The sequence below is a fragment of the Bubalus bubalis genome, chromosome 10 (genome assembly GCF_019923935.1).
Source record: "Bubalus bubalis isolate 160015118507 breed Murrah chromosome 10, NDDB_SH_1, whole genome shotgun sequence".
Classification (NCBI taxonomy): Eukaryota; Metazoa; Chordata; class Mammalia; order Artiodactyla; family Bovidae; genus Bubalus; species Bubalus bubalis.
This window is the reverse complement of record NC_059166.1, coordinates 34,443,116-34,466,029: the sequence shown is the minus strand read 5'-3', so window position 1 is coordinate 34,466,029 and position 22,914 is coordinate 34,443,116. Positions and strand designations below refer to the sequence as shown.

General features: G+C 39.7%; 1 protein-coding gene across 2 annotated transcripts in view; it reads left to right on the top strand.

Annotated features, from left to right (window-relative positions):
* The window catches only part of ENPP3 (ectonucleotide pyrophosphatase/phosphodiesterase 3), a 109,237-nt gene that overhangs the window by 5,157 nt on the left and 81,166 nt on the right, over positions 1–22,914 (top strand). Inside the window, exons 2-5 of one of the 2 annotated variants that reach the window (XM_025294526.3) lie at positions 1,031–1,106; positions 15,701–15,823; positions 17,589–17,714; positions 21,421–21,481. In XM_025294526.3, the coding sequence (XP_025150311.2) occupies positions 1,031–1,106; positions 15,701–15,823; positions 17,589–17,714; positions 21,421–21,481 (386 nt within the window). Of the gene's footprint in view, positions 1–1,030; positions 1,107–15,700; positions 15,824–17,584; positions 17,715–21,420; positions 21,482–22,914 lie in introns of those variants that run through there. The other variant, XM_025294527.3, reaches the window with a different exon arrangement.

The following is a 22,914-nucleotide window of genomic DNA, read 5'->3' as shown; positions in this document are numbered from 1 at the left end:
TTCCAGTGGTCATGTATGGATGTGAGATTTGGACTATAAAGAAAGTTGAGTGCCGAAGAATTGATGTTTTTGAACTGTGGTGTTGGAGAAGACTCCTGGGAGTCTCTTGGACTGCAAGGAGACCCAATCAGTCCATCCTAAAGGAGATCAGTCTTGGATGTTCTTTGGAAGGACTGATGTTGAAGCTGAAACTCCAATACTGTGGCCACCTGATGCGAAGAGCTGACTCATTGGAAAATACCCTGATCCTGGGAGAGATTGAGGGCAGGAGGAGAAGGGGATGACAGAGGATAAGATGGTTGGATGGCATCACTGACTCAATGGACATGGATTTGGGTGGACTCTGGGAGTTGGTGATGGACAGGGAGGCCTGGCATGCTGCAGTTCATGGGGTTGCAAAGAGTTGGACCCGACTGAGCGACTGAACTGAACTGAAATATCTTCACTATTTTCTCACAATCAGAAACCCTGTTTCCTGGAAATGAAGTAGTTCATGATTTCAGAGTTTTGGGATACTTTTAAATAAATAAGGCTTCCTTTGTGGCTCAGAAGGTAAAGAATCTACACACAATGCAGGAGACCAGGGTTTGATCCCTCAGTTGGGAAAATCCTCTGGAGAAGGGAATGGCAACCTACTCCAGTATTCTTGCTTGTAGAATTCCTTGGAAAGAGGAGCCTGGCAGGCTACAGTCCATGGGACTGCAAAGAGTTGGACAGGACTGAGTGACTAAAATAAATGAATCATTTAAATAAATGATCTCCAAACATGTATCTAGCTAAGAAAGGAAAATGTGTAAAGATAATTGGCCCCCTTGGTTTTGTTTTGACTTTAACTCAGTTTGGGGTTAAACCAACTGGGACTAACGTATTTTAATTTAAAATCTGTAATCAATGGTATTTTAAAATTCTGGTATCATGAAAAGCTAGCACACTGTGCTCCTATAACAATCACTGGGGGAGACGGGGTATCTGGTTTTTTGTATATTTTAATGAAATTGTAAAGGTCACATTTTTTAAAATTTTATAACAGGTTCTTCTCATTTTGTTGGTGGCTGTGTCACTTGCATTAGGCCTGGTGGCTGGACTCAGACAACCAGAAGAGCAAGGTACACTCCTCAGCATTTCCTCAGAATATTTTTTTCCTTCTTCTTTCTCCTCACCTTCACTGTTAGAACTTGGACTTGCCTCCTCTCTCCTGCATATAGCTCTCCCCCTGCTAGGCTCCTCTCTCTCCCACACCCCATTTTTCTGTGGTTAGCACTATCCATTGCCACTTCTGGACTTTTCCCTTTGACCTCATCTCCCTTCTTCTTTGAGGTTCATTTCATTCCAGTTTTTCCCCACTTACTTTTCATCACCTTTCTAGAGGACTTTGGTAACTGGATCAAAGGTTCCTTCTCCCCCTACTCCTACTCTATCAGTAATACCAGATGATAAACTCGGCCTTGAACGTCTTAGTTGCTTCACTCCCAGGACCTCTAGCCACCACAATTGTACTTGACATCACGTTAATATTACCCTATCTTTGAAATCTCGTTACGTTCCTGAAATAGAGTGCACAGTAAGAGATTCACAATTATCATTATTATTATTGTTGTTGTTGTCATAAGAAGCAAAGAAAAAATAGGAGATTCGTGGCTCAAAATATCAAAACACCTCACATGTCTTTTGCCATATCCTATTAGTATGTAAAAGTAAATAAACCATTTATAAGTGACTCTATAAATGCACTTTATGTGCATTTACTATAGTCTTGCTATGTATTGTTTAGACACTTTTATTCAGGGAAAGTATTGAAAGGTTGTTGCTGACACACGAAAAGACGTCGGGATTCTTGGCCTCTGGAAGAGAATTCAATCCTGGGCCAGAGATGAGGCTTGATTGCTCAGAGCTTTGTTCAATAAAGTTTTATTAAAGTATAAAAACTGGATGCTTGGGGCCGGTGCACTGGGACGACCCAGAAGGATGGTATGGGGAGGGAAGAGGGAGGAGGGTTCAGGATGGGAACACATGTATACATGTGGCAGATTAAATTTTTATTTCTTAAAAAAAAAAAGTATAAAGGAGATAGAGAAAGCTTCTGACATAGGCATCAGAAGAGGGCAGAAAGAGTACCCCCTTGCTAGTGGTAGCAATGGAATTATATTATAACTAATCTCTATATTATAACTAATCTCTAATTAGTTATTACAGTGAATCAAAAGAATCTCTGGAGGTTGTTAAGACCTCACTAGACCTACTCCCATAATTTACATTTTAAGATAATAAGATTAGTCAGAAGGTTTTTTCCAGAGACTGTCCTCAAGCAGGATACATTATTGTTATATAATCCTGAGGAATGTAGAGGGGAAAGAAGTTTGTCCTTTCTTCCTCCTTGAGCACTCCAGACCCCTCTATCCTTGGGGACCCCTAGACTTTTTATCAACCTGCCTAGGAAATGACTATCTCAGTATGAGGTCAAATGTTAGATAATTTATTCTCCTTTTTTAATTTGGTTGATCAGCTTCTAATTTGATTCCAATGGAGAAAGTCTTATTGCTTCTTGATTGGGAGACCCTTGGTGATGTTAACTGGCAATTTTCCAATATGTTTTCAGTTAATTTACAGACACGCAGTTCCCCTAGTGTCACATGGGAATACAGTGGAACTGAGAGATGGGCATTGACTGGAAAATGCCTATCTTTTCTGGTCATTTTGTTGCTGTGTTTCTGAGCTGCAGTACCGGTCCTAGATCTAGCAAATGTTGGCAGGCCATTTTGGTGCTTCTGATGTTAGTGCATACAAGTGGGTGTCAATTCCTGGTTATTTACTCCCACAAATCACATAACTTAATTGCAAAAGTCAATAGTAATCTCTGAACAAAATCTCCAATTAATCCAGCTCTTTCCATCCCTTCTTTACAGCTATTGACAGGCTCCCCAGAGTCATTGTTCCTCATTCTCTTCCTTTCATCTCGGTCCCTCAGGGCTTACATGTCATCCTTCCCCTCACTCTCTTGCCCAGGGGATTGGCGTTTAACACTGATCCCTCTTTTCCAGCATCCTTAACATAGTCACCCCCTCATTCTTACACCACAACTCTTGTTTCATAATCCCCAACTCTAGATCATTTTCACCGTCCTCGGCTCTAATTGACCTACTTTTCGTAGGCAGTATTTTTTCCAATTGCGAGTTTTTAAACTAGTTTTTCTAGTTTGAATGACAATTTTATCTTTTGTGCACATCCTTTTTTTACTTGTTTTCAACAAATAAGCACTGACTCTGTACTCAGTGCTATTATAATTACTGGGAATATAGTGATACAAGAAACAGACTAAAATCCTTCAAAGAATTTACATTCTAGCATGGAATACAGACAGGAAAAAAATATGCAATATATATTATATATACTATGATAGAGAAAGTGCTAAGGAATAAATAAAACTGAAAAGGGGAACATGAAATATAGAGTCAGGGCAGGTAAGAAGTATATAATAACTTTTGAGTAAAGAGCTAAAGGAAGTGGAGAAGAAACAAGGATATTTTGACAAAGAACGTTTTAGGCAAGAGAAAATAGCAAGTGCTATTCTTGCCTGGCATGTTCTATTTAAAGAATAACAAGAGATCAGTGAGCTAGAACTAAGAGGACCAGAGGGAGGGTAGTCATAAAATGAGATCAACCAAAGAAGAGTCAGATCATAGAGGGGTTGGTAAGTCAAAATATGGGCTTCAGCTTTCATTGAGTGTGATGGGGATTGATTGGTGGTTTTGAGTAAAGGAATGACATGCTGTTGTTTGCTTTTCTTTTCTTTTTTTTTAGTTTTAAAAGGCTTGCATTTTTAAAATTATTATTATTTATTTATTTATTTTCATTTCACATATGATGTTATGCATGTGTCAATGCCATTCTCCCAAATCATCCCACCCTCGCCCTCTCCCACAGAGTCCAAAAGACTGTTCTATACATCTATATCTCTTTTGCTGTCTCGCATACAGGGTTATTGTTACCATCTTTCTAAATTCCATATATATGTGTTAGTATACTGTATTGGTGTTTTTCTTTCTGGCTTACTTCACTCTGTATAATAGGGTCCAGTTTCATCCACTTCATTAGAACTGATTCAAATGTATTTTTAATGGCAGAGTAATAATTGTGTATATGTACCTCAGCTTTCTTATCCATTCGTCTGCTGATGGACATCTAGGTTGCCTCCATGTCCTGGCTATTATAAACAGTGCTGCGATGAACATTGGGGTACACGTGTCTCTTTCAATTCTGGTTTCCTCGGTGTGTATGCCCAGCAGTGGGATTTCTGGGTCGTATGGCAGTTCTATTTCCAGTTTTTTAAGGAAACTCCACACTGTTCTCCATAGTGGCTGTGCTAGTTTGCATTCCCACCAACAGTGTAGGAGGGTTCCCTTTTCTCCACACCCTCTCCAGCATTTATTGCTTGTAGACTTTTGGATCGCAGCCATTCTGGCTGGTGTGAAATGGTACCTCATTGTGATTTTGATTTGCATTTCTCTGATAATGAGTGATGTTGAGCATCTTTTCATGTGTTTTTTTAGCCATCTGTATGTCTTCTTTGGAGAAATGTCTATTTAGTTCTTTGGCCCATTTTTTGATTGGGTCGTTTATTTTTCTGGAATTGAGCTGCAGGAGTTGCTTGTATATTTTTGAGATTAGTTGTTTGACAGTTGCTTCATTTGCTATTTTTTCCTCCCATTCAGAAGGCTGTCTTTTCACCTTGGTATAGTTTCCTTTGTTGTGCAGAAGCTTTTAATTTTAATTAGGTCCCATTTGTTTATTTTTGCTTTTATTTTCAATATTCTGGGAGGTGGGTCATAGAGGATCCTGCTGTGATGTATGTTGGAGAGTGTTTTGCCTATGTTCTCCTCTAGGAGTTCTATAGTTTCTGGTCTTATGTTTAGATCTATAATCCATTTTGAGTTTATTTTTGTGTATGATGTTAGAAAGTGCTCTAGTTTCATTCTTTTACAAGTGGTTGACCATTTTCCCAGCACCACTTGTTAAAGAGATTGTCTTTTCTCTATTGTATATTCTTGCTTCCTTTGTCAAAGATAAGGTGTCCATAGGTGTGTGGGTTTATCTCTGGGCTTTCTATTTTGTTCCATTAATCTATATTTCTGTCTTTGTGCCAGTACTATACTGTCTTGATGACTGTGGCTTTTTAGTAGAGCCTGAAATCAGGCAGGTTGATTCCTCCAGTTCCATTCTTCTTTCTCAAGATTGCTTTGGCTATTCAAAGTTTTTTGTATTTCCATACAAATTGTGAAATTATTTGTTCTAGCTCTGTGAAAAATACCATTGGTAGCTTGATAGGGATTGCATTGAATCTATAGATTGCTTTGGGTAGTATACTCATTTTCATTATACTGATTCTTCCAATCCATGAACATGGTATATTTCCCCATCTATTAGTGTCCTCTTTGATTTCTTTCACCAGTGTTTTATAGTTTTCTATATATAGGTCTTTAGTTTCTTTAGGTAGATATATTCCTAAGTATTTTATTCTTTTCATTGCAATGGTAAATGAAAATTTCCCCTTAATTTCTCTTTCTATTTTCTCATTATTAGTGTATAGGAATGCAAGGGATTTCTGTGTGTTGATTTTATATACTGCAACTTTACTATAATCATTGATTAGCTCTAGTAATTTTCTGGTGGAGTCTTTAGGGTTTTCTATGTAGAGGATCATGTCATCTGCAAATAGTGAGAGTTTTATTTCTTCTTTTCCAATTTGGATTCCTTTTATTTCTTTTTCTTCTCCTATTACTGTGGCCAAAACTTCCAAACCTATGTTGAATAGTATTGGTGAAAGTGGGCACCCTTGTCTTGTTCCTGACTTTAGAGGAAACGCTTTCAATTTTTCACCATTGAGGACAATATGTGCTGTGGGTTTGTCACATAAAGCTTTTATTGTGTTGAGGTATATTCCTTCTATTCCTGCTTTCTGGAGAGTTTTTATCATAAATGGATGTTGAATTTTTTCAAAGGCTTTCTCTGCATCTATTGAGATAATCATATGGCTTTTATTTTTCAATTTGTTAATGTGGTGTATTACATTTATTTGTGAATATTGAAGAATCCTTGCATCCCTGGGATAAAGCCCACTTGGTCATGATGTATGATCTTTTTAATGTGTTGTTGGATTCTGATTGCTAGAATTTTGTTAAGGATTTTTGCATCTATGTTCATCAGTGATATTGGTCTGTAGTTTTCTTTTTTTGTGGGATCTTTGTCAGGTTTTGGTATTAGGGTGATGGTGGCCTCATAGAATGAGTTTGGAAGTTTACCTTCCTCTGCAATTTTCTGGAAGAGTTTGAGTAGGATAGGTGTTAGCTCTTCTCTAAATTTTTGGTAGAATTCAGCCGTGAAGCTGTCTGGACCTGGGCTTTTGTTTGCTGGAAGATTTCTGATTACAGTTTCAATTTCTGTGCTTGTGATAGGTCTGTTAAGATTTTCTATTTCTTCCTGGTTCAGTTTTGGAAAGTTGTACTTTTCTAAGAATTTGTCCATTTCTTCCAAGTTGTCCATTTTATTGACATATAATTGCTGATAGTAGTCTATTATGATCCTTTGTATTTCTGTGTTGTCTGTTGTGATCTCTCCATTTTCATTTCTAATTTTATTGATTTGATTTTTCTCCTTTTGTTTCTTGATGAGTCTGGTTAGTGGTTTGTCAACTTTATTTATCCTCTTAAAGAACCAGCTTTTGGCTTTGTTGATTTTTGCTATAGTTTTTTTGTTTCTTTTGCATTTATTTCTGCCCTAATTTTTAAGATTTCTTTCCTTCTACTAACCCTAGGGTCTTCATTTCTTCCTTTTCTAGTTGCTTTAGGTGTAGAGTTAGGTTATTTATTTGACTTTTTTTCTTGTTTCTTGAGGTGTGCCTGTATTGCTATGAACCTTCCCCTTAGCACTGCTTTTACAGTGTCCCACAGGTTTTGGGTTGTTGTCTTTTCATTTTCATTCATTTCTATGCAAATTTTGATTTCTTTTTTGATTTCTTCTGTGATTTGTTGGTTATTCAGCAGCCTGTTGTTCAGCCTCCATATGTTGGGATTTTTAATAGTTTTTCTCCTGTAATTGAGATCTAATCTTACTGCATTGTGGTCAGAAAAGATGCTTGGAATGATTTCAATTTTTTTGAATTTACCAAGGCTAGATTTATGGCCTAGGATGTGATCTATCCTGGAGAAGGTTCTGTGTGTGCTTGAGAAAAAGATGAAATTCATTGTTTTGGGGTGAAATGTCCTACAGATATCAATTAGGTCTAACTGGTCTATTGTATCATTTAAAGTTTGTGTTTCCTTGTTAATTTTCTGTTTAGTTGATCTATCCATAGGTGTGACTGGGGCATTAAAGTCTCCCACTATTATTGTGTTATTGTTAATTTCCCCTTTCATACTTGTTAGCATTTGTCTTACATATTGCGGTGCTCCTATGCTGGGTGCATATATATTTGTAATAGTTATATCTTCTTCTTGGATTGATCCTTTGATCATTATGTAGTGTCCTTCTTTGTATCTTTTCACAGCCTTTGTTTTAGTCTATTTTATCTGATATGAGTATTGCTACTCCTGCTTTCTTTTGGTCTCTATTTGCGTGGAATATCTTTTTCCAGCCCTTGACTTTCAGTCTGTATGTGTCACTTGTTTTGAGGTAGGTCTCTTGTAGACAACATATATAGGGGTCTTATTTTTGTATCCATTCAGTCAGTCTTTGTCTTTTGGTTGGGGCATTCAACCCATTTACGTTTAAGGTAATTACTGATAAGTATGATCCCGCTGCCATTTTCTTTGTTGTTTTGGGTTCGAATTTATACACCGTTTTTGTGTTTCCTGTCTAGAGAAGATCCTTTAGCATTTGTTGGAGAGCTAGTTTGGTGGTGCTGAATTCTCTCAGCTTTTGTTTGTCTGTAAAGCTTTTGATTTCTCCTTCATATTTGAATGAGATCCTTGCTGGGTACAGTAATCTGGGCTGTAGGTTATTTTCTTTCATCACTTTAAGTATGTCCTGCCATTCCCTCCTGGCCTGAAGAGTTTCTATTAAAAGATCAGCTGTTATCCTTATGGGAATCCCCTTGTGTGTTATTTGTTGTTTTTCCCTTGCCACTTTTAATATTTGTTCTTTGTTAATTGATTAATATGTGTCTTGGGGTGTTTCACCTTGGGTTTATCCTGTTTGGGACTCTCTGGGTTTCTTGGACTTGGGTGATTATTTCCTTCCCCATTTTAGGGAAGTTTTCAACTATTATCTCCTCAAATATTTTCTCATGGTATTTCTTTTTGTCTTCTTCTTCTGAGACTCATATGATTCAAATGTTGGGGCGTTTCACATTGTCCCAGAGGTCTCTGAGATTGTCCTTATTTCTTTTAATTTGTTTTTGTTTTTTCCTCTCTGATTCATTTATTTCTACCATTCTATCTTCTACCTCACTAATCCTATCTTCTGCCTCCGTTATTCTACTGTTGGTTCCCTCCCGTGTTTTTGATATCATTTATTGCATTATTCATTATATTGACTCTTTTTTATTCTTCTAGGTCCTTGTTAAACCTTTCTTGCATTTTCTCAATCCTTGTTTCCAGGCTGTTTATCTGTGATTCCATTTTGTTATTAAAATTTTGGATCATTTTCGCTATCATTATTTGGAATTCTTTATCAGGTAGATTCCCTATCTCTTCCTCTTTTGTTTGGTTTGGTGGGCATTTATCCTGTTTCTTTACCTGCTGTGTATTCCTCTCTCTCTTCATCTTATTTATATTGCTGTGTTTGGGGTGGCCTTTCTGTATTATGGCAGTTTGTGGAGTTCTCTTTATTGTGGAGTTTCCTCATTGTGGGTGGGGTTGTACAGGTGGCTTGTCAAGTTTTCCTGCTTAGGGAAGCTTGTGTCAGCGTTCTGGTGGGTGGAGTTGGGTTTCTTCTCTCTGGAGTGCAATGAAGTGTCCAGTAGTGAGTTATGAGATGTCAGTGGGTTTGGAGTGACTTTGGGCAGCCTGTATATTGAAGCTCAGGGCTATGTTCCTGTGTTGCTGGAGAATTTGTGTGGTATGTCTTGCTCTGGAACTTGTTGGCCCTTGGATGGTGCTTGGTTTCAGTGTAGGTATGGAGGCATTTGATGAGCTCCTGTCTATTAATGTTCCCTGGAGTTAGGAGTTCTCTGATGTTCTCAGGATTTGGACTTAAGCCTCCTGCTTCTGGTTTTCAGTCTTATTTTTACAGTAGTCTCAAGACTTCTCCATCTATACAGCACCAATGATAAAACATCAAGGTTAATGGTGATTGCACCCATGAAATTAAAAGACGCTTACTCCTTGGAAGGAAAGTTATGACCAACCTAGATAGCATATTCAAAAGCAGAGACATTACTTTGCCAACAAAGGTCTGTCTAGTCAAGGCTATGGTTTTTCCAGTAGTCATGTATGGATTTGAGAGTTGGACTGTGAAGAAAGCTGAGCACCAAAGAATTAATGCTTTTGAACTGTGGTGTTGGAGAAGACTCTTGAGAGTCCCTTGGACTGCAAGGAGATCCAATCAGTCCATTCGAAAGGAGATCAGTCCTGGGTGTTCTTTGGAAGGAGTGACGCTAAAGCTGAAACTCCAGTACTTTGGCCACCTTATGTGAAGACTTGACTCATTGGAGAAGACTCTGATGCTGGGAGGGATTGGGGGCAGGAGGAGAAGGGGACGACAGAGGATGAGATGGCTGGATGACATCACCAACTTGATGGACGTGAGTTTGAGTGAACTCTGGGAGTTGTTGATGGACAGGGAGGCCTGGCGTGCTGCGATTCATGGGGTTGCAAAGAGTCAGATACGACTGAGTGACTGAATTGAGCTGAATGATGAAAAGTTTCTCCACAGTGAGGGACACCAGGAGAGGTACACAAAGTTACGTGGAGAAGAGAAGAGGGAGGAGGGAGATAGAGGTGACCAGGATGAGATGAGGTGGAATCAAAAGAGGAGTGAGCAAGCTAGTCAGCAATCACTTCCCTATGTGCTCTCCACAGTCTGGATCCCTCAGAGGTGTTCAGGGAGTTACACAGAGAAGAGAAGAGGAAGGAAGGAGAACGAGATGGCCAGGAGGATAAAAGGGGGGAGGCAAAAGGAGACAGATCCAGTCAGTAATCAGTTCCCTAAGTGTTCTCCACAGTCCGGAAGACACAAAGAGATTCACAGAGTTGGGTAGAGAAGAGAAGGGGGAGGGAGGAGATAGAGGCACCTGGTGGAGAAAAAGAAGAGTCCAAAGCGGGAGAGAGAAGTCAAGCCAGTAATCTCGCTCCCAAGTAAAAATGGGTACTGACAATTGGGTTCTTAAAGGTACAAAATTGATAACAAATACCAAAAAGCAAAGTTTAAAAATCTAGAGTAGAGGTTGGATTTTCAAAAATACAATATTAAAGGGAAAAAAAAGAAAACAAAGTCACAAGAATTATAAAATATATATATATATATGAAGTTTGCTTTAAAAAATAGGGTCTCTCTCTCTCTCTCTTTTTTTTTTTTTTTTTGCAAAGTAATGCTAAGTCGCTTCAGTCGTGTCCGACTCTGTGCAACCCCATAGACAGCAGCCCACCAGGCTCTGCCATCCCTGGGATTCTCCAGGCAAGAACACTGGAGTGGGTTGCCATTTCCTTCTCCAATGCATGAAAGTGAAAAGTGAAAGTGAAGTCGCTCAGTCGTGTCCGACTCTTAGCGACCCCATGGACTGCAGCCCACCAGGCTCCTCTGCCCATGAGATTTTCCAGGCAAGAGTACTGGAGTGGGTTGTTGCAAAGTAATAGTAAGTTATAAAACTGAAAATTAAAGGAGTAATAGAGGACTTAAAATTTAAAAAAATTAAAGAAAAAATTAAAGAATGATAGTAAAAATAGCAAAAATATATCTAGGGCTTTCTCTTGTGTTGTTGTGGGCAGTGTGGGGTCAGTTCATTTTCAGATAGTTCCTTGGTCCGGCTTATATTTCTCAAGATCTATAGGCCCCTTCCTATGTAGTCGGTACTAACTACAGGGTTTTCATCTATTGCACCTGTCACTTCCAAGGAGGTTCCCTCTGATTTAGCTTCTTCTGTTTGCTGGTCTCTTCAGTGTCTAATTTCTGCCCTGACACAAGGGAGTGGTGGTGGATACTTTTTTAGGCTCACTTGTTCAGTCGTGCTGTGGGGAGGGAGGGATGCTGCAAATGAATAACACTGGTGTGTGCTCGCAGTGTCTCAGCCACACTGGATTTGCCCCCGCTCACCGCATGTGTGCTTTCCCTATCTACACTGCTTAGGCTTTAGGTTGCTTGGCCTGGAACCGTCCGAGGCCGGCCCTGGGTTGTATGCACTTCCCAGGTCTAAGCCACTCATGTTCAGGTACTTGGGTAGTCCCCAGAGGCGCAGACTTGATTGGGTCTGCATTTTGTGCCCTTCCCAGGTCCAAGCAGCTCAGGTGACCAGGTGTTTGGTGAGTGCGGTTGCTGCAACTTATCGCCTCCCCCATCCCTGCTGCTTGGTTTTCTGGGTGTACAACTGGCGCACATTCTCAGCGGATGTTGACCATCAAGAATCCCAGGAAGTCTTGGTTAGCAACGAAGCCTGCTTGCAGTTTGGTAGATAATGCCTCTCTGGGGCTGCGATTGCCCCCTTCTGGCTCTGGCTGCCCTCGCCTGCCTGTCACCAGGCAGGGGGATGGGCCGAGCTAGCTCTGCTCAGTCCTTTGTTCTGTGAGTGGGCCTGACGGTGTCTTAGGTTAGGGCTTTTCACGTAGCTCTGCTGCTGCTTCCAAGTTGCTTCAGTCGTGTCTGACTCTGTGTGACCCCATAGACGGCAGCCCACTGGGCTCCCCCGTCCCTAGGATTCTCCAGGCAAGAACACTGGAGTGGGTTGCCATTTCCTTCTCTAATGCATGAAAGTGAAAAGTGAAAGTGAAGTCACTCAGTCGTGTCCGACTCAGCGACCCCATGGACTGCAGCCTACCAGGCTCCTCTGCCCATGGGATTTAAGTCAGTCCTTTGTTCTGTGAGTGGGCCTGGTGGTGTCTTAGGTTAGGGCTTTTCACGTGGTAGTTATCCCACTGTCTGGTTTGCTATCCCAAGTTAGTTCCCTCAGATTGCCCTCGGGGCATTCAGGCCTGGTCCTTACTCTAAGTAGTGCAGCCCGTGCCTCCCTGCCCAGCCCCTGCTTGCTAGTGGCGGATACAGGCATCTGCGCTGCTTTTCAGCTGGGGGAGTTACTGCTGGGCTCATAATCTGTGGGTTTTAATTATTTATTTATTTTCCTCCCAGTTATGTTGCCTTCTGTGGTTCCAAGGCTCGGCACAGACTCAGCAGTGAGAGTGTTTCCTGGTGTTTGGAAACTTCTCTCTTTTTTAAGACTCCCTTCCCAGGACGGAGCTCCGTCCTTACCTCTTTTGTCTCTCTTTTTATCTTTTATATTTTTTCCTACCTCCTTTTGAAGACAATGGGCTGCTTTTCTGGGTGCCTGATGTCCTTTACTGGCATTCAGAAGTTGTTTTGTGGAATTTACTCAGTGTTCAAATGTTCTTTTGATGAATTTGTGGGGGAGAAAGTGGTCTCCCCGTCCTATTCCTCCACCATCTTAGGACCACCCCCTGTTTGCTTTTCTATGTGATCACTCATGCTGCTGAATAAATGCCCGAGTGATACTAGAAGTAGAGAGACAAGTTAGAAAATTATTGCAATGATATAGAAGAGCCATATGTCTTGGACCAGGGTGGTAGCATTGTAACTGGGAAGAAGTATTTGGATCTGGAGATCTTTTGATGTAGTAGATATACTGTTTCAACAGGTTGAATATGGAGTAAGAAATAGAATAGTCAAGAATGACCTCAGGATTTCAGCATGAACTCCTGATATGGAATTTCCATAATTGAGATTGGATAAGACTATAGAAGGAGTTGGTTTGGGAGGAATAATCAGGAACTCAGTTTTGGATACGTGAAATTTGACGTATCTACCAGATGTTCAAGTAGAAAAGTCAAAAGGTAGTTGGATATATAAGGCTGGCATTCAGGGAAGTTCTGACTGCACATACAACACGGTGAATACCAGCATCATGTGTGGGATTTAAAGCAATGTGACCAGGGTATGCCAGCCTTAAAGGATTGGAAGATGAAGGAAGAAGACTAGGAAAGAGTGGATAGGAATGTGGGAGGGAAGCCAGGTGATTGCTGTGTCCTGAAAGTCAAGTGCAGAAAATGTTTCAAAGGAGCAGAATGAATGTAAAAATGTAAAGACATTTTATGTAAATGGTATATAAAATTTTCCCCTTACTTTCTCACTAACCTTTGTTGCTATCTAATTGCTATGCATGCACCTATTCTTATGCACCTACCTACTTATTGCATGTATCCAACATGTCATTGGAGAAGGCAATGGCACCCCACTCCAGTACTCTTGCCTGGAAAATCCCATGGATGGAGGAGCCTGGTAGGCTGCAGTCCATGGGGTCACTAAGAGTCGGACACGACTGAGCGACTTCACTTTCACTTTTCACTTTCATGCATTGGAGAAGGAAATGGCAACCCACTCCAGTGTTATTGCTTGGAGAATCCCAGGGACGGGGGAGCCTGGTGGGCTTCCGTCTGTGGGGTCGCACAGAGTCGGACACAACTGAAGCGACTTAGCAGTAGCTGCAGCAGCAATATGTCATTTGACCTATGCCCTCTCCCAGTGTTGCTTTTCTGATATCATTCTGACTTAAGATCCTTTATATATTTCTCCTGCTCTTTCTCTGGGAGCTTTCCAGATCTCTCTAACCCTGTTGATTCCTTGGTATGAGTTTTGCTGTGAAAATTTGGTGAACAATTTTGATGTAATAATGTTTGCTCTTCAATGCTGAGAAATTTTACTATGATTTCTTTAACAATATCATTTTTATTTTCTCTGTTTTCACTTTTCAGTACTACCTCCCTGTTTCAGGGTCAACTAAATAGTAGCCTCAATTACATCTGCAAAGTCCCTTTACCATGTAAGGTGATATATTCATAGTCTCGAGGATTAGGGGAAGGAACCTTCCTGAGAGCCATAATCCTGCCTACTACACCCCGCCACTGAATTTTTCATTACTGCTCTCACGTTTTTTTTTTTTTTTTTTCCAAGAGCACCCTGAACATGATTTGCCTTTTTAAAATTAGTTTTCTTCTTATTTCATGAATGTGATATCTTTTCTGAGCATCTCAATCAATTGTGTGTGTGTGTGTGTGTGTGTGTGTGTTTAACTCTTCTCAGAACCAGAATCAGATCAGTCGCTCAGTCGTGTCCCACTCTTTGCGACCCCATGAATAGCAGCACACCAGGCCTCCCTGTCCATCACCAACTCCCGGAGTTCACTCAGACTCACATCCATCGAGTCAGTGATGCCATCCAGCCATCTCATCCTCTGTCGTCCCCTTCTCCTCCTGCCCCCAATCCCTCCAAACATCAGAGTCTTTTCCAATGAGTCAACTCTTTGCATGAGGTGGCCAAAGTACTGGAGTTTCAGCTTTAGCATCATTCCTTCCAAAGAAATCCCAGGGCTGATCTCCTTCAGAATGGACTGGTTGGATCTCCCTGCAGTCCAAGGGACTCTCAAGGGTCTTCTCCAACACCACAGTTCAAAAGCATCAATTCTTCGGCACTCAGCCTTCTTCACAGTCCAACTCTCACATCCATACATGACCACTGGAAAAACCATAGCCTTGACTAGACTGACCTTTGTTGGCAAAGTAATGTCTCTGCTTTTGAATATGCTATCTAGGTTGGTCATAACTTTCCTTCCAAGCAGTAAGCGTCTTTTAATTTCATGGCTGCAGTCACCATCTGCAGTGATTTTGGAGCCCAGAAAAATAAAGTCTGACACTGTTTCCACTGTTTCCCCGTCTATTTGCCATGAAGTGATGGGACCAGATGCCATGATCTTCGTTTTCTGAATGTTGAGCTTTAAGCCAACTTTTTCACTCTCCACTTTCACCTTCATCAAGAGGCTTTTTAGTTCCTCTTCACTTTCTGCCATAAGGGTGGTGTCATCTGCATATCTGAGGTTATTGATATTTCTCCCGGCAATCTTGATTCCAGCTTGGGCTTCTTCCAGTCCAGCGTTTCTCATGATGTACTCTGCATAGAAGTTAAATAAACAGGGTGACAATATACAGGGTGACAATTAACTCTTCTACTCCTTGCATTATTTCCTCTTCAAAAGTTTTCCCTTTTTCTCTTGTTTGTCCTGATCCTTCATGTTGGATGCTATCTTGCTGTACTCAAAAGTCTGGTGACCATCTGTTCCATTGAAGAGTAAGACTTGTTCATCCTTTTTTTTTTTTTTGTCATTGTGGCTGTCCTCCATGTCTGCTGCCTCTGTGAAGAAAATAACTCCTTCCACTTTCTTCCAAATTATGAGCCTTCTATTCTGAAATGGGAGGTGGGGTCCAGACTTTCAACCAATTTCGCTACATTTAGCCTCTGTTTGTCCCTCCTACCCTCTCCTAATGGCCCCTGGTGTCTTTGAGTCTGGGACTTCTCTGGAGTCCTGGGGAAAAACCAGTTATTATGTATTACTCATTATTTATCACTTTGCACTCATGAGTTAGGTAATGCAATAAAACTTATCTATTTTTCTGTCCTAATCTGTGCTGGGTACTTCTTATGCTTTCACCATCAAACTTTGAGACATTGGATAACTGCTGAGCACTGATTGCCTTATCCCTTCACCCTATAGGCAGCTGCAGAAAAAAATGCTTTGATGCTTCACATAGAGGACTAGAGGGCTGCCGGTGTGATGCAGGATGTAAAGGCCGAGGTGACTGCTGCTGGGACTTTGAAGACACCTGTGTGCAATCAAGTACGAACTCTGAGAGCAAGTTTATTAGCATGTTGGTTGTGTGATCATTAATGCATATGCAAATACTTGCCAGACACTTGTGTGTTAATAGTTTGCTTGGACTGACGTAACAAAGTCCCACATACTGAGTGGTTTAAGCCACAGAAATTCTGGAAACTAGAAGTCCAAGTTCTAAGTGTTGGCAGGGTTGGTTCATTCCAAGATTGTGAGGGAGAATCCATTCCTTGCCTCTTTCTAGGTTTTGGTAAGTTGCTGGCTATCCTTGGTGTTACTTGGCTTGTGGCAGCAAAACTCAAAAATCTGCCCTTATCTCCAGATGACCTTCTCCCCGTTTCTTCACAGTCTTCCCTCTGCATGTGTTCATGTCTAAATTTCCTCTTGTTACAAGAAGAATACCAGTCACACTGGGTTGGGACCCATGCTAATGACCTCATTTTAATTTGTCTGCAAAGAACCTTTTCTAAATAAGGTCACATTCGTAGTCATGGGGGAAGAGAGTTAAGGCTTCAGCATTTTTGGGAGGGGACACAATTCAGCCCATAACACCTTGTATTCAGGATCTAGTATTACCCTGTCCTCTTTTTCAGTATTCTAAAGATAGAATTCACACTTTGTTTAGTTGAGGTTGAGGAATAACAGTCTCCAGCAGATAAAATACTGTCAAATTATACACATTTCAAAGGCAAGTTTTCCTATGGCTTGTCATCTTATTTAATTTCATTTTTAGTGGTTCTTAGAGAGCCTAAGACTCCTATAGAAAGCTGGTGATTCTTGGTGATTCTGATGCCAGTGCTCCATAGAACACACCTTGAGAAACATTGTTCTTTTTTTTTAATTTATTTATTTTAATTGGGAGAAACATTGTTCTTGAGGTGGAAAAGACAGCTTAGTTTGCAATATCTAATTTTCTAGGAAGTCAAGGAAAGCGGTGGTGGTGTGTCTAGTGGTTTAATGATATCGAAGATTAGAACAGTAGAGCTTCTTACATTATTCTGAAAAGGGCTCGAGGTAGAGGATAACCCAGTATGGATAAGCTCTGTATTCCCTTTAATTCATTATTAAAAGTATTTTCTTTCTAAGTACATAATATATAATGAAGAATGAAGAACGCTGCATGACTGAAACATACAGCTGTCACCTAGCCAATGCATTTGTCTGATCATAGGGCTGACATTAATGCCAATCACCAGTTCCTGGCAGGTGGCCCTTTAGGAAGCAATCTCCTCTAGATTTACTGAAACTGATCTCACATTAAGTACCTATCTTGGAAAAATACCAGAGGCACGTTGGGGAGCTGATCTACCATTCTTTCACTGTCAGCTGGAATGTACCCTGGCTGCCTGTGTTCTTACAGACCTGACCATGTTATTGTTACTTCTGTTGTCACTGCCTCTTCCTTGATGTCGGTCCTTAGATCAGGCTGGGAAGGCTGCTCCTGGGTGGCAATGGTCACTCAAGGCTGGTAGTTCTTCTATCCTTGAGTGGGAATAGGACAGGTGTTCAGTTTCTCCAAACTCAGAGGTGTACCTGATAGGTAGACCAGAACCACAGCTTATAAAGCTACATTCCTCTCTGCCACCCATGCCAAAAGAGGAAAAGTGGTGGATTGCCCCTTATTTGTATTATGTATTTTCATTTGTGGATGCAGATAAACTAAGACTTTGACTATATGATAATACAAGAAGAAATGCATAAAGTTTATATTTTTGGTATTGGATGCTTAAAAGAAGTTGAATGCTCAAAACTGAATTGTGTAATTCTTCAGCTCAAATATGGACATGCAATAAATTTCGCTGTGGGGAGATCAGATTGGAATCCAGCCTTTGCTCTTGTTCAGATGACTGTTTACAGAGGAAAGACTGCTGTGCTGACTATAAGAGTGTTTGCCAAGGTAAGCAGGTGTTGCCCCTTTGCCTCCATGAGTTGTGACCCTAGAGCTGGCCTAGGCTGCGAATATTAAAACCAGTCAAAGAATTTTTAGCCACTCTGTGTGGAATAAAAGACTCAATGTGTTTACTGTGAGAAGAAATGTGTTTTGTGTATGATAGAGAAAGGGAGCTCATAGCATAGATATCATAGAAGAAAAAACTCAATGTTCCATGTTGTCTATAGAGCAAGCTCTTTTTCAGCCTGATGACTATGGTAGACATCCTTGTGGTTTGAAACATGGGATGGCAGGTCCTAAAGTTAAAACATCGCAAACGAGATTCTCTGGCCCAAATAGCAGTTGGTTAAACCAATAGGACTGTTGAGACAACTATGTCCTAAGTGGTTGTTTAAGGGCTGATTTAGAACTGGCGAGAGGTCATGCAGAGCCAAGATGAGAATCCAGGTTTATCAATGCCTGATTTCACTTGCATTGCTACTTTAGGGGTGCAGATTAAAAAAAAAAGTCACCAATCTCTCTGAATATCTGATGAGACTTAAGAAAAATGCACACATACATTTAGCAACAAAATTGCTTCAAGTTTTGCTGAAGCAATTGCTGTCAACCCTTTTCTCATAATCAACATGTGTAATATCTTTAGACAAAAAAGAGATTAAATTGAATTTTGATTTTTTTTAAATAGGAAGAAAATGTTATAGTAGAAACATTATTATCCCTTAGTAGAAAATAGGTTTTGCACTAATGGACAAATCAGTTTTTATGCAAAATATAATTGAAAATCAGCTAAGAAGGGCAATCAGAAAGGAAAGTAAAAGTGCTAAATAGTAAGTCTGTTTTTAAATAGTAATTGGTACTTAACAGAGAATATTGTGGCATTAAAAATCCATCTAAATTCACAAAGCAAGTCTAGTTTCCAGTTTGCTTGTTTCTCTAATAAGTTCACTGAGCATACTGCCTCTGACCTTTGTAGTCTCCGGCCTTCTACCCTGATTTTATAACTCTTAACTTTTCATCTCAGTAATGATTCTCTGGTCATGTGGTAAATTTTCTCACTGAATTCATTGCACAGTATTTCTTGAATTTAGCAAAAACAAAAGCAATTGTTACAGGCAATGGTGAAGTTTACCATTACCACTAATTAATTACTTTGATGATGTTCTCTGAATCATTTCAGTTTATTTTTTAAACAAAAGTAAATTGTTTTCTCACTTTAAGAATTCAACACTTTACAGATGTAAATGATTCTTGCCAAAATTGTGTCTCCAGGCAGGAGTTGGAGGGAATTTGAATAATTTGTGTGCAAGAAACCAGCTAGTTACTTTTATATTTTAAGTTTAGAATTTTGAAAAAAAAAAAAAAAAAAGATTAATTTCTAATGTATAGATGGAAGAGAACAGTATGTTTTTACCATAGGTCCGTCACCTTTCTTCAGCAATGATCAACTCATGACCAACCTTGTCTCATGCTGACACAGTGAAATTTTCAAAAAGATCAAAATATGACTCTACATACAACAGTGTAAAGTAATTAGCCTCCAATTAAAATAAATAAATTTATTAAAAAATAAATAAAATAAAAAATAATGTCACAGAAAATTTAAACCATATCAAACACTTTCCAAACTATGACACTATAAAACTGGAAATCAGTTAAAGAAATAACTTAAAAAAAAAGATAAAAATATAACTCTAATAAATACAAAGCAAATATATCAAAAAGTCATTAACTCAATAAGGAGATAACCAACTGGAGTGTTAAGCTGGTTCAGAGGAGCAGAGACTAAGTATACATAGAACTGAAAGAATGTTGGAACAAAATCACTAAAGATATAATGTTTGGTGGGACACAAATGGCTTGCTTTGTTACAGGACAATTTACTTGCTATCAGACAAGAATCAGTTACACTGTTATTAGTTTTCTACTGATTAAATGAATCCTTGTGTGTGTACTCAGTCACTCAGTCCTATCCGACTCTTTGTGACCCCACAAACTTTAGCCCACCAGGCTCCACTAGGCTCCGCGGTCCATAGCACACTGGAGTGGGTTGCCATTTCCTCCTCCAAAATGCTATCCTTACTAAGGTGTAAAATAAATAGTAAAAGGTAAGCTAGATAAAGGTATATACTTTTAGGCAATCAGACAATCCAGAGTGGGGCTTTTAAGATTATAATAATTACCAGCATGACATTAAAATGAAGTTTAATTATCAGTTATCCTTTTGCTCATTTTCAAGTTTTGGAGTTTTTTCTTAATAAAATACCCCCAACCTATCTGTGAAAATTTTAGATTACATCAAAGGAAATCCTAATGTTAGTATCATTCATCTATAAATATTTTTAGCATGTATCTAAAAAAAGATGAACATTTAACAAAATTAGAGTACTATCAATATACCTAAAAATGTCTTCAGTAATTACAATATTTATTATCAACAAATATCAAATCTGTGTTCAGATTTTTCTGTTTCATGATATTAAAAAATATTTATTTCAAGTAGGATCCAAAGAGATTTCAGACATTTCAATTGGCTGATATATTTCGAGTCCTTTAAAAGTAGGTTTTCCCTTCCTTTACTTCCTCTCATGCAATTTACATGTTGGATAAATGGAGTCATTTATTCTGTAGAATTTTCCAGTCTGGGATTTGTAGATTGGATCTTCTGTGACTTAAGCATTTTGTCTTCTCCCATATTTCCTGCAAACTGGTAGTTAGAACTAGAGGACTGTTCAGATTCAAGTGTCTACCTATCTATCTATCATGTATCCTTCACACTTAGTGGTGTTACTTCCATCAAGAGGCATATCTGTCTGTTTGGGGTTATTTTGGTCATGTTAGGCATGTATGATGATTGCATAGATTCATTGCATGTGTGCTGAGTTGCTAAGTTGTGTCCAACTCTTTGTGACCCCATGGACTATAGTCCATTAGGAGTTGCAAATGATGGCATTCATATTAGATCATTTCTACTTCATTAACAAGTTGAAATGTTCCATAAACAGAAGCATCCATGGAGTGAGAATTTTTAAGTTATGATCTTAAAAATTTGTTCAATTTTTCCCATTTAATATCAATATCAATCATTCTCCTTGGTTATTTCTCCTTTATTCATGCTTTCTTTTCATTTTTCTTTAGACTATATACCTATGTCAATTAAAGGGCCCCTGGTAGCTCAGTTGGTGAAGAATCTGCCTGCAGTGCAGGAGACCCAGGTTTGATCCCTGGGTTGGAAAGATCCCCTGGGGAAGGGAGTGGCAACTCATTCCCGTATTCTTTCCTGGGAAACCCCATGGACAGAGGAACCTGGCGGACTACAGTCCACGGGGTTGCAAAGAGCCAGACACAATTGAGTGATTAACACTTTCATTTATTAAACTCATTTTTCCCTAGTGGTTGGGAAAGCCTTGTCTTTCAGGGAAAAAACATTATTTGGAAAAAATAAATAAAAGAAAGAAGAAATTGTCCCTTTCCACTAAAAGAATTCCCTTTGTTTTCTTGGTAAAGATGGGCTTCTTGATATTGTTAGTATAGGTTACTGACCTGTGCAAATTGCTACAGGCACTGACCTTGCCAACATGTGAACTAGTATTTAACACGTTCTGTATGAATTTCATCATTGGAGTAGCATGAATTAAGTCATTTGGAAAGATCATATCCATTGAATGTTGGTTTCTCTTTTCTTGTCCAAAGATGTTGATCTTATGCTTTTCAGGAGAAACCTCATGGGTGGATGAAGAGTGCAGCACAGCCCAGCAGCCTCAGTGCCCAGAAGGGTGAGACGGACATGGCCGTGTTTATCCTCCTTTAATAGATGCACATGGAAATGTAGTTAAGGCAGGATGAAATTTCCTCCACCATGTTTACATTTGAAAACAAAACAGTTAACAAAAGATTAGATTTCTTGTAGCTCCCAACTCACAACGCACTTTGGTTTGCTTTATTGTTTACAAAGCAACTTGTATTAAGTTCTTATCTTACAACAATCAAGTATTTGTAGTAACATCCCAAGGTCCTATAAAAATCAGAACTAGAATTTAGATCTAAATGAGGTTAGCCCAAACTCTTTTACCATTGTCATCCTGGCCCTTCAGATTTATTCTCACTGAGGGAAAGGGAAGAGAATTGTCCATGGAAGGCCTCACTGTGAAAGGTGGACCTTGGAGAATGGATGAGGAAAACTCTGTCAGATGGGCATGGATGATGAACACGGGAGGCATCACACCTCACCCCACCTTCCCAGGACTTGGTCCAGCCCTGGAAGTATGCCCCATGTCCCCTCACAGTCAAGATGGATTTCCCCTTTGCCTCTGGTATTCCTTTTTGCCCTTCATCTGCTTCACTATTCCCGCCCAAGCAGTGGGAACATGATAGTGAGACAAAAAGAGAAAACACTATCAGGCTATAGAAAGAATTGATGGAGACATTTTTAGATAATATTACTTCATTTAAAAAAATGTGTGTGGATAATGTGTCTATTTGTACATCATGTTACTTTGGTTTATACCAGATCCAGCTACCCTCTTCAGAAGTTTCTAGGTAGAAGAGTAAAGAATTTAGAATTAAAAAAAAAAAAAAGACTTGAGTTGGGGTCCTTGCCTGTGACTAAACTCCAGGAGTTGGTGATGGACAGGGAGGCCTGGCATGCTGCAGTCCATGGGGTCACAAAGAGTCAGACACAACTGAGCAACTGAACTGAACTGAACACAAATTGCAATATGTCACTTAAATTCCTGGATGATTGTTTTCTACACACTGTAAACAGTCCAAATTTTCCATTCTTATTTTTTGAGATGTAGTTCTTGTTCATTGAAGTATTCATGCTTAAGTATAATTTTTAGAAAGTCAGAAACCTGTGTAACCCACAGATATAGAATATTTCCAATATATAGAATATTTCCATGCCCCCAGAAAGATGTCTCTGTTCTGATTTTCATCACCATCAGTTCAGTTCAGTCACTCAGTCATGTCTTACTCTTTACGACCCCATGGACTGCAGCACGCCAGGCTTCCTCGCCCATCACCAACTTCTGGAGCCTGTTAAAATTCATGTCCATCGAGTCAGTGATGCCATCCAACCATCTCACACTCTGTCGTCCCCTTCTCCTTCTGCCTTCAGTCTTTCCCAGCATCAGGGGCTTTTCCAATGAGTCAGCTCTTCACATCAGGTGGCCAAAGTATTGGAGTTTCAGCTTGAGCATCAGTCCTT